The sequence below is a fragment of the Triturus cristatus genome, chromosome 12 (genome assembly GCF_964204655.1).
Source record: "Triturus cristatus chromosome 12, aTriCri1.1, whole genome shotgun sequence".
Lineage (NCBI taxonomy): Eukaryota > Metazoa > Chordata > Amphibia > Caudata > Salamandridae > Triturus > Triturus cristatus.
Window position 1 is genome coordinate 564,485,299 of NC_140595.1, and position 11,839 is coordinate 564,497,137.

Consider the following 11,839-nt stretch of genomic DNA (forward strand, 5'->3'; position numbering starts at 1 on the left):
GGGCCCCGTTGCAACTCCATTTACCTGTGCCTCGTACCTATAACGGAGACCCCGCCTGGCGGGGGGAGGAGGCGGACCGAGCGCTGATTGGTTGCAAGCCTCGGCGTCGCTCCCTGACATTGGATGTTTGAATCACGGTTTCGCGCTGGCATTGGTCTGTGGCAGAATAATGGGGCGGGCCCCCGTGCTTTGCTCCCGCTCTCTGAGCAGTGTGGAGCTCTCCAGCACATCGACACCTGAGCGCGGCTGACACTGGAAGCTGCGCAATGTATGTGAGTCCGCGGTACCTGCCCAGGGACACGGAGCCGGTCTGCGCTCTCCCTAGTCGGTTCTCTTACTTGAAATAAGCTGCGTTGGCTTCGCTGGTGGAACAGAGCAGAGACACAGCAGGAGGAGAGAACGCGTACGATAAAGTCGTGCAAAAAGTGAAGAAGAGAGGGCTCGACGGTGCCACGGGTAAAATAGGCGGAAATATTGCTGCCGGGACTCGTTTTCACGTAGACACGGCTGGTGGACGATCTGCAAAGGGCTTTCCTTCTGGTCACCGCACACTAGAAGTGATTGGTCCTTCTTTTGGGTTACGTGCAGGGCGCGGAGCTGAGCGCTCAGTACGAAGTGCCATTCGAGCGTTCACGGAGAGCTACAGATCTCGCGCGCCCGAGGACTGGGCTGGTTCCCGCTCATCCGCGCTTGAGGCACGCGGCTGCAGCTGGCACGAGGGAGCGGCACCGCTTTGACGCCTTCGCGGGAGCATTAGAGATGGCTCCGCGACTAGAGCGGGCGATCTTGGGCTGGCTATCCTTCCTGGGGGCCGCCACCTCGCTGGTCATTGCGCAGAATGAGACGGAGCCCATCATTTTGGAGGGCAAGTGTCTAGTGGTGTGCGACTCCAGCCCGACCTCTGACCCCACAGGCACCGCGCTGGGCATCTCTGTGCGCTCCGGCAGCGCCAAGGTGGCTTTCTCGGCCATCCGAAGCACCAACCATGAGCCCTCCGAGATGAGCAACCGCACCATGATCATCTATTTCAACGAGGTGAGAGGGCTTTCAGGGGGGTGGGGGTGGAGGCCAATGCGCAGCGGCCCAGCCACTTGTGATGATTCTTCACGCATCCGCATCATGGTTATCTACTTCAACCAGGTAAATTGGGCTTAGAGGCAAAGAAACAATGCAGGTGTTCCTGATTTTCCAGATGTGGTGTTTAATTAAGCAACTGTAACATGAGTATTTGCTTCAGCCAGGTGATGGGGGACTGACCAGCCACATGCTTCATGGCAGAGACAATCCGATGTAATGTCACAATTATGAACTTTGGCAAGAGGAACATTGGGAGAAACACATGGGGGAACTGAGAAGTGATGTGAAGCATTAAAAAACAAGCATCTGCAATGCAATCGGTCTCGCCTTTGGGACATTAAATGTATTTAGCTATGCAGCACATTAGCCTGGGTGCTGAAACATCTACTGTTCTTTAACATGGAGGTAAAGTAAGCACCAAACTGCGTGACCACCAGGAATGGGAACACATGGACAGAAATATTGCCTTTCAGTGGGAAATGGTATAGTCCAAAGCTCTGTGTTTAGTTTGAAATCAGGGCCTTCGGTGGTCATATCACTGAAAATGCAAGATTTGAAAAAAATATTATTGTCTACGGGTGCTTGTGGAAGACAATTTCTATAGACTGGAATCTAGAAAATGCTAAAGTGATTCTGATATTTTACTGACTTCTGCTTGTCATTTTCTATCAAGAAAGTTAAATAGAGGCAGTTGCCAGAAAAATAAAAAAAAGAAAGCCCCTCGGCAGAAAGCGATTCTGGTAATTTACTGACCTCTGTTGCTCGTTTTTTATCAAGACAGTTAAATAGAGGCAGTTGACAGAAAAAAAAGTCCCTAAGCGGAAGCAGACACGTCCTACGGCTGATCTCCAGAGCCCACAAAGTACATACACATATAAGTATATACTAAAGTATAAAAGTATATACTAAAGTATATACAAGAGGTCTTGAATGCTCGACCTAAAAAATACAGGGGTAGTAGGTTTTTGAGCATAAGTTAGAAAATGATGTGCTTCAGCCCGAAGAAGGAGCTGGGCTGGGACCATGGAATAGTTCCCAGAGGTGCTGAGGCAAGGTTGATACGTTGGTTGGTTTTATGGCGTGATCTTTATAAGCAGCAAGACTATTTTAACACACGGCGTAGGCCTATGGGAAGACCAAAATCTAGTCTGAGGGCACAGGATTTCAAATGTCTACTTACAACAACTGATGTCTCCTCAGAGTCAGGTTTTGCAGTATGAGGCACAGGTTGGGCGATTAACAGCAGTCACATGATGGTGTGCAATGTGAAAGAAGGCAAGGGGCAGTAGCACCACAGAATCTCGTCCTTGAAAATGTTGAGGTGCCTTTTCTGGGATGGTGTTGGTGAATTAAAACATACTGGCATTTGGTGAGGTGGATAGCAAACCACAAGATGGACAGATAGCATTGATCTAGACAACCATTGAGGCTAAATCAAACTCTGCATTTTCTTCTGTCCTGGTGAGGTGCCAGGTGTGGCTTGTCGTGACCGATGAAAAGCAGTACCAAGATAATTTATTCTGGGGTGGAGTTGCAGCTTTCACCGATGAGGATGATCACAAGGAGAGGACACGTGATAACTGTATTATGACTGAGCCACTAGAATTATGCTACTGGGTTGACTACACTATAAGGCAAGTAAAGGGAAAATAATGCAGCATAGTTTAGCACATTTTGTAGAAATAATATTTCGTTACTTTGGTGTTCTAACACACAATGCTGTCTGAGCAAAATATTCATCTCATTAGTACCAGTTTAATACTTAAAATGGCAATCAGCAATTCAAAGCTGATTAGTTAACCATTGCAAAGGATCGTTCACTGTGCATCTTTAGTGTTTTTTTTTTACCTAACTTTTGATTTGTTTGATCTACAAACCTGAAACATGTTGAAATCTGCAAATGATGCAGCAGTGGACTATGTGGCTAGGGCAGTAAATTCATAATTATGCAGCAGTGGGATAATAATTACATGGTCCTTTAATGATGCACTCTGAAGGGATCAGGAAGATCTTTAGATACCAGCGCAGACTGGTTCCAGACCACACGGCACACTCGATTGGCCTTCATCTCCCACGGGGTTGGGCTGGAGGAAGGTTGGATCAAGAAGTAGTCAAGATGCTAGCAGTCTGACAGATGCTTGTCTTCATGTACCGTTGAGCATGTCATTTTTCAAGTAATCCATGTGTGTGCATGTATCCATCTATATACCCATTTAGATACAGAAACGGAGACAAGTGTTCATTGAAAGAATGGGCAGTGCCTATTTAAAAGCAAGGACATCAACTGTGTCCTTTGCATCATAGAGTAAATGTGCACTGGACCTATAGAAGGCCAGTCTGGAGAGAAGCAGAGCAAGATTGACACTGACATCCCACCTCCCTACAATAGTTCCATTGCTATCAGAGCAGAGGCAAAGCTTCCATTGGTGCAGTAGTTGCAGTGGCACCAGTGACCAGTGGCATGAGGGTCCCAGTAAACACTGATTATTGCTGCATTTCTCAATTCACACAGCGGTCAGGGGGGCCATTTCCGTCCTTCCACTAGTGCCCCTGACACACTGGCTACGCCACTGACTTATCATCACTCACTTGGCTTTATTACTAGGACCCCGGTGAAGAGCTCAGCTTTCTACTCGGAATACATGGTAATTGTGCGTGAGGGCATGAAGGGAGGGGGGCTAGACCATCGAGGGATTCGCCCCTCTTTAATAAGAGCCTCTTCTGAAGCGCGTACACGTTCCTCTGCCGGGATTTGACATTTGGGTGAGGGTGGATGGGGAGGTGAGCAGGAGGAGGCTCTGCCGTTTATTAGATTATCTCTAATTGAAGGAAGGAGGGTGACAGGCTGATTGATGGATGAAATAAAGGCTGATTCTTCCGAACCCCAAATGGGGAATTCTGTGAAGGTAGAGTTTAAAAATAGCACGGATAGGAAGGTGAAAACCACACGTGTCCATGCCTGGTTGTATGGGGTGGGGGCAAACGAGGTAGTTGCTGTCAAACCAAGACGACAAATGCCTGCAATTTACAGCGTCCTCTCTTTGAGATCCATCAAAAGGCGAGCGTCCCTTCATTTCTGGTCTTGTTGCTTCACGATGACATACCAGCAGCAACCCAGACATTTCTACATCTAAAAATACACGCTAATGTCTTGTTCATGTAGTGCTCGCCGCCCGTCTTTGTACAAAGCTGCAGCGTGAATCCATCACTCAAACTGTAGTGAATGTCAGTCAGTGCGCGCTGTTCTGGCTGTGACAGACGGGTTTTCACGCCCTAACCCTTCTCCATGTGCTCTGCTCTCCCTTTATTGCAGATATTAGTGAACATCGGAAACAACTTCGACTCTGAGAGAAGCACTTTTATATCACCCAGGAAGGGGATTTACAGCTTTAATTTCCACGTGGTGAAAGTGTACAACAGGCAGACAATTCAGGTTTGGGATGTCTTTTTTGATAACTTTCCAGCCTTTACAGCATGATTGAGGCTTATCAACAAATTATGCATGTTCAAAGGAGCCTACCATAAGCTGAGGTTCATGTTCTGAAACTGGCCTTTGTCCTTGTACAATAATGCAAGTGAAATATTCACCTTTATGAAAATATACACGCAATTGTTGGTAGTCTCGCTACAACACGTCTTTATGGTCTAAGGGACGCCTATTAGTGTGCATTACAAGTTATACTTTCATTTCATTTCAGGGTTTGTGTGCATCTTTTCATCGAGTTGTTGTGTAGTTAAGATAATTGTGTGTGATTTGTCGACTTTATGTATGGAGAAATAGAAGACTCTAGCAGATAAATATATTAGCCAGAAACTCCAAACAGTACACTAGATTGATAATCTCAGTACCTTTGAAATTGGGTGATTAACACAAGATCACATGTGTGCATTTTATAATAGTTCATCAGATCCTGTCCCGTGCCTTGCCCTTGGTTTTTCCGAAGATTCTTAGTGAAGGCTGCACTTTATGCATCTTACATTTTTTAGATTCTAGACACATGAAAGGCACCTGTCACAGACAAATAAACATTGATTAGACGCTAACATAGCATTGTCACAGTTTAATAAAGAAGCTCCTGTAATTAACTGCGCATAAAAGCGTGGTCACGTGATTACAAACGGCTCCCTCGCTGCAGACACAGGGTGTTGCAGCCTGTGCACGAGGAGGGTAGCAGTGTTTGGTATCCGGCTCCACTTTCTAAATGATGGAATGAATTGTCCGACCATCCTAGATCCCAGCCCAACCTTGTAAGATTCAGAAAAAGCGCTAAAAACTTGGTTATTTTAACACAGACCGGGCTTCAGGAAATGTTGCTCACCGCCACTTTATGCTATTCAAGTATTTTGGATACTACCACCAAGACGCCAATTGGTGTAAGTGCACTTTACAAGACCCTATAACATAATATGTGGGGCTTGTCTGCACTTCATGGGCCGGTGTCTTCCACCCACAGAATTCAGTTTACTGTCTCCAACCAGCAGAGAGGGGTCTTCCAGTGATGACCTGATTGGGTTAGCTGACTTTCTAAATAGAAGATGTTTGCGTTATATTGGGCTTTTGTTTTCGAAAATACTTGGCCATGATATGAATTAACGAACAGAGTACAAGCTCAGCATGCTTCCATTTTGTGTGGTTCTGAATGTGCATTTCTAAGAGAATCTGTTTGCTCTTCTTTGCCTTCCAAAGCACAGACATTTTCGCAACACGGCTGCCAATGAACTTAGGTGTGCTTTGCAGAGATTAATTTGTAAACAGTTATAAGTGAAAGAACACAGGGGTTTTCTTTGGAGTCGCCACTGGCTCTGACAAATGGTCCAATTGATGAATACCAAAGCTGCCTAGACTTGATTTCCCCTCATGCTTCATTTTACCCACTGCTATGCACTCACTTCCTATTTCTCTATTTCAATGTTGCTGGTTCTTTTTATCCCACCTTTCTCTTTGTCCCTTCTTTCATTCTTTTCCATTCCTTCTTCTTTCCCCCGTTCCTGCATTTCTCCCTCTTGCTCCAGGACAAAGTCTGACAATGAAAAATAAGTTCTGGCTCCCAAAATTGAGAGCTGGTGTGCACCACCTACTCACACACTGGCACAAACTAAACACTGTGATGGTGGTCACGGACCTGTCCTGTTGTGATCCTTAAATTCCAAATATACGGTATTGGTCCCAGTTAATAAAATGTTGAATGATCAACACACCTTAGCATCAGTGCTTTAATCTGAAATATAGAAGTGCTGGTACTCACTGTCCAGAGTACCTGTTTGCTAATGATAATTGACAGTACTCTCCTGTTAAATGTACTGCATCAGTGCTATTACGTGCAGGGACTCATCTTTTCAAACTAAAGATACTCCGTACTGGAAAATACCTGTCTATTTGAGGCAAACACTGCCTGCAAGATATCAGAGGGGGGTCTACCAGTTCACATTGTAGTGGGATGCACACCTCTCCCAGGCACAATGACAGGAGGCTTCCTTTAACACCCTCTGGGTTGTGAAGTGAGATTACCATGGATGGGTGGGACTGACTCTGCTCATGAACAGCCAGCAGTGCTAGTAGCTGATAACTAGAGCGGGTTCAAACACCTGAGACAAGTTTATTTCATGCTTAGTGTGTGCCAGGTTTTACAGTAGGTGCACACCTGCACTCCGTTTTGCAGACTGTGACTTACATTTCATCATCAGCCTTTGGCCAAGAGAGAGAAAGGTATAAAAGAGAACAAGAAGGAAGAAGAGAAACACAGAAAAACAGTAGCAAAAGGGGGGAGAAAGGCTGAAAAAGAACCTATAAAAGTAAGATAACGAGGCAGAAAGTGGAGAGGGTGGAAGAAAAAATCATGAAGTGGAATCAAGAGGAGGCAGCCTTGGTATTGACAACCCCAGTATTCCGCAACATCAGCAGCAGACCCCAAGGAAAAAAGTTGGGCCAATTTATGTATTATTACTATTTATTATTATTAGTAGTGTTCATGGTAATTATGATTTTATTTATTTATGTAAATATTTTATGTTTTGCAAATTAAGTACTGCCCAGTGGTGTCTGAATAGACCATTACAAAGCTCTTATTTTAAACTTGGCGATTACATAACCCTTAATTCTGCTGGAGGTTAGCCCGACACAGCTCCTTAAAGTTCGCCGGGCATAGTCCCTTAAATTTAGCCAGACACAGCTCCTTAAACTTATTCTAACACAGCCCCAGAAGGTAAGCCTGACACAGACCGTTAAGGAAGGGCCATTGGAATTATGCAGCAGAGGAGGACCACATTTGTGATAGCCTTTCATTCATAATTTTGTCATTTTTCACCTATTAACACTAGGCAAAGGGTTTGCCTCATTAGTACTGGTTTAGCATCCAAATACAGCAGCAGGCAACTGACAGATGACCAGGCAACCTTTGCATAGGGTTTCCACTGTGCTGCAACACGGGTAGCCAACATTTTAGCAACTTTTGATCCATTTGAACTAGAAAGAATTGCTTTCTTAAAATTTACAGATAATAAAGCAGATGCTGGATTATGTGGCAAATGTGGCAAATCCATAATTATGCACAAATTGACACGGCAGTTGAACTGCATAATTCCAGTGGCCCTGACACAGCTCCTTAAGGTTAGCCTGACACAGCCACGTAAGGTTAGCCTGACCCAGACATTGAAGGTTATTCTGACACAGCTTCCTGAGGCAATCCTGGCTCAGCCCCTTAAGGTTAGCCTAACACAGCTTCCTGAGCTTAGCCTGATACAGCCACTGAAGGTTAGACTGACAGTTTCCTGAGGTTAGACTGGCACAGCCCCTTATGGTTAGACTGACAGTCACTTAAGGTTAGCCTGGCCCAACTCCTTATGGGTAGCCTAACACAGCTTCCTGAGCTTAGCCTGACACAGCCACTGAAGGTTAGACTGACAGTTTCCTGAGGTTAGACTGGCACAGCCCCTTATGGTTAGACTGACAATCACTTAAGGTTAGCCTGGCCCAACTCCTTATGGGTAGCAGGACACAGCTTCCGGAGGTTAGCTTGACCCAGCCCCTTAAAGTTAGCCTGTCAGCTTGTGGAGTTAGCCTGACACAGCTTCATGACGTTAGACTGACACAACCACTTGAGGGTAGACTGACACCGCCACTTAAGGTTAGACTGACACAGCCACTTAAGGTTAGCCTAACAGCTTCCTGAGTTTAGCCAGACACAGCTTCCTGAGGTTAACCTGACCCAGCCCATTAAGGTTAGCCTGACAGCTTCCGGAGGTTAGCCTGACACATCTTCCTGAGGTTAGCCTGACCCAGCCCATTAAGATTAGCCTGACAGCTTCCGAAGGTTAGCCTGACACATCTTCCTGGGATTAGCCTGACACTGCTCCCTGAGGTTAGCCTGACACAGCTTCCTGGTGTCAGCCTGACACTGCTCCCTGAGGTTAGCCTGACACAGCTTCCTGGTGTTAGCCTGACACTGCTCCCTGAGGTTAGCCTGACACAGCTTCCTGGTGTTAGCCTGACACTGCTCCCTGAGGTTAGCCTGACACAGCTTCCTGGTGTTAGCCTGACACTGCACCCTGAGGTTAGCCTGACACAGCTTCCTGGTGGTAGCCTGACACTGCTCCCTGAGGTTAGCCTGACACAGCTTCCTGGTGTTAGCCTGACACTGCTCCCTGAGGTTAGCCTGACACATCTTCCTGGTGTTAGCCTGACACTGCTCCCTGAGGTTAGCCTGACACAGCTTCCTGGTGTTAGCCTGACACTGCACCCTGAGGTTAGCCTGACACAGCTTCCTGGTGGTAGCCTGACACTGCTCCCTGAGGTTAGCCTGACACAGCATCCTGGTGTTAGCCTGACACTGCTCCCTGAGGTTAGCCTAACACAGCTTCCTGGTGTTAGCCTGACACTGCTCCCTGAGGTTAGCCTGACACAGCTTCCTGGTGTTAGCCTGACACTGCTCCTTGAGGTTAGCCTTCCACAGCCACTAAAGGTTAATCTGACACAGCTCCCCGAGGTTGAACTCACCCAGCCTTTAAGGTTAGTCTGCCCCAGCTCCTCAGTGCTATAACCCCCCCTTGGCTGCCCCAGCGCCCGGTCTTCAATCCGCTCTCTCTCTCTTACAGGTCAGCCTGATGCACAACGGGTGGCCGGTGATCTCCGCCTTCGCCGGGGACCAGGACGTGACCCGGGAAGCCGCCAGCAACGGGGTCCTGATCGAGATGGAGAAAGGCGACCGGGTTTACCTCAAACTGGAGCGGGGCAACCTGATGGGCGGCTGGAAGTACTCGACATTCTCCGGCTTCCTGGTCTTCCCTCTGTAGAGGGCACGTTCTCACACGGGAGGGGGCTGCGGCTGCCGCTGCACGTGTACGTGAACCCTGCTGCGCCTGAGAGCTCTGGACAGCACACACTGTAGGGAGGCAGAGAGCGCCAACGACGGGAACTCGGCCTCTCCGACCCTAGACACCTGCTTTCAACAACCACATCCAGCCAGTCACCTTTTATTTGTACCCACCATAGGGGCCACACTGCCGCCCTTCACAAAATGCTTCTTCTCTTTGACGTACTGAAAAGGTGCCAGTCCACTACGGATCACCGGATATATCCCTCTTTTATTTCCATTGCAGCGCTGTTTTAGGGTTTCAAATTTATTATTTGGTACTGTTGATTCAGACCACCTACCGCAGATCTCCATTGTGTTTTTTTCCACACAACAAACTAGTTTCTTTCACCACGTGGATTCCGTGGGTTGCAAATCTTGCTGTACCAGCGGACAGCACTGTCGGCCCTTGTCCAGGCAATCCTGGCTGAATCGCGGATTTACTATTTCTGTGTAATTCTGAGTGCTTGTGGACTTTAATCAAGGCTGCTAACTGTTTTCATGCTTGTTTTGCTCTTGTAACACGTGGCCCAAATAAATGCCAGGAAATATACCGACCTTCTTCTAATACAATGTACAATATGTGTGAATATTCAAAACTTTACTTTGCCTTTATTCAATGAAGTTTAAATTGAACTTTTATTTTTATTAACTATAATACCGTTTCTTGGGAACGACGAGGGACGTTTTGGACGTTTATTATTTGTTGGCAATCTTTGAAATAACAACTGGAAAAAAGCAGTCTGAAATATAGTTTTGCATCCCAAAAAATGTTAACGTTTTTTCTAGTCTTTTTTCCCCGTTGCACACGTAACTTAAAATGCACTTCAATACTCAAGTCCTCTCTGCAGCTTGCGCACTGCAGTTCTTAACCAAATTAAAAACATGCGTTATTACCAATTTGATGTATTGTAAAAGCTCTACTTTCAACCATATGTTGCAAATTAAAAATCTCATTTTATACATCTGCGTGTGATGCGTACGTAAATGAGAAGAGGCGTATTTACCGAATGTTTTGCTTGCATTTATTTATATGTGTAAATCATTTGCCAGAGTGAAAGATTACTGCGTGGAAAGCTGACGAGACTGAGAGTGTATCGGAAACGTGAACTAAAAGCATACGCAACACTGTATCTGAGCATCGAAAACCCGGGACAAATGCTCACAAGTTTTATGTTTTTTTGCTCGGCATAATTAGCGCCGCGAGACCACACACGGGAAGAATGCGCGCTATATAACATGCCTAACATCACAACATAGGCTGCACACGCCAGTATTTAATGAGGTGTCATTTAAAAATGTTATGTTATCCGCACTTGTAACATGTACCTATACCCACAAGGTTTTTGGGCGCTAGTGAGGAGATTGAAAGTGACAGCTATGACAGGAAAAAAAAACACAGTAGCAAAACAGACATTACAGTCAGAAGCCGAAAGTATAACACCGGTTCCTCACAGTCATCTTTTATGGCGCACTTGTACATCGGAACAATGGGTTTGGGCAGTGCTTGGAATGGAAATATAGAACTGAAGATACTCGCCATCCCAGAGTACCTGCTTGCTGCTGAGACGTGCCGGTACTCTCCCATTAAAACCACTGGAGCAGTGAGTGCTGAGAAATACCAGTACTATCCCTTCCACATGTAAAGAAGTGGAGGTACTGAGTACCTGCCCATTTAAACCACTGTTTGGTGTCATAATGGCGGGTGGTATTAGAAGCAAATTAGGCGATCTGTTCATGTGCTCATATTTGTGGCTTTCACGGAGAGTCACCAGCTTCCCGGGGCCGACGTGTTTGCTTCACGTTTCCAGGTCTTTGAGGAGCAATGCATGAGGATCCGTAAACCGCAGTCCCGCTTTACAAGTGGCAGGAAAGTCTCGGGCCTTACCCAGCTACGGTACATATTCATGCGCGAGCTTCAGCACCTTCTCGACGGACCTCGCGATTCGCTCGGAGACCGCCTCTTTCACTCATAATGGCGGACAACGCATTCATCAGGCACTAGCATGAAGACCGAAGTGCATCTCCAAGACCCTCGAAACGCGCTTCTCTTTCCCGAGACCACGGAGAACTGGAGGTGACGACGCGACACGGATGTGTGTTTGTGGTGGCCGTCGGGAGCCAGGCCTGCTGGGATCTGGAATATTCCTCCCTAGCCCCGCTACCTCGCAGATCTCCCGCAGAGCCGGTGTGCCTCCCGTCATACTCTTAAGCAAACGAGATCCCTGCTCCAGCCACGGCAAGGGACAGATATCCATGCAAGGGGAGTAACCTGCGGCCTACCAAACGTCGCTGCAATGTGTTCCTAACACGCCTTACTATTAGACGGCAAAGGAAGGCGGGTAACCTATTATGACCTCTTAAGAATTGCATATTAATTCGACAACAGTTTTTTTCTTGTAGTTGTTTCCATA

At 46.7% G+C, this 11,839-nt stretch overlaps 1 protein-coding gene across 1 annotated transcript; it reads left to right on the forward strand.

Moving 5' to 3' along the window:
* The first annotated feature begins 226 nt into the window (after nucleotides 1-226).
* On the forward strand, nucleotides 227-10,390 carry LOC146776270 (cerebellin-1). Its single transcript, XM_085637889.1, has 3 exons — nucleotides 227-1,035; nucleotides 4,391-4,510; nucleotides 9,169-10,390. The coding sequence occupies exons 1-3, from the start codon at nucleotides 760-762 to the stop codon at nucleotides 9,364-9,366; spliced, it is 594 nt and encodes a 197-aa protein (XP_085494015.1). The 5' UTR covers nucleotides 227-759; the 3' UTR covers nucleotides 9,367-10,390.
* Nucleotides 10,391-11,839: the final 1,449 nt, after the last annotated feature.

Coding starts and splice junctions, on each gene's coding strand:
- LOC146776270 (XM_085637889.1), top strand. CDS start 760: ATGGCTCCGCGACTAGAGCGGGCGATCTTGGGCTGGCTATCCTTCCTG. Junction 1,036..4,390: donor TGATCATCTATTTCAACGAG/GTGAGAGGGCTT, acceptor CCTTTATTGCAG/ATATTAGTGAACATCGGAAA. Junction 4,511..9,168: donor ACAACAGGCAGACAATTCAG/GTTTGGGATGTC, acceptor TCTCTCTTACAG/GTCAGCCTGATGCACAACGG.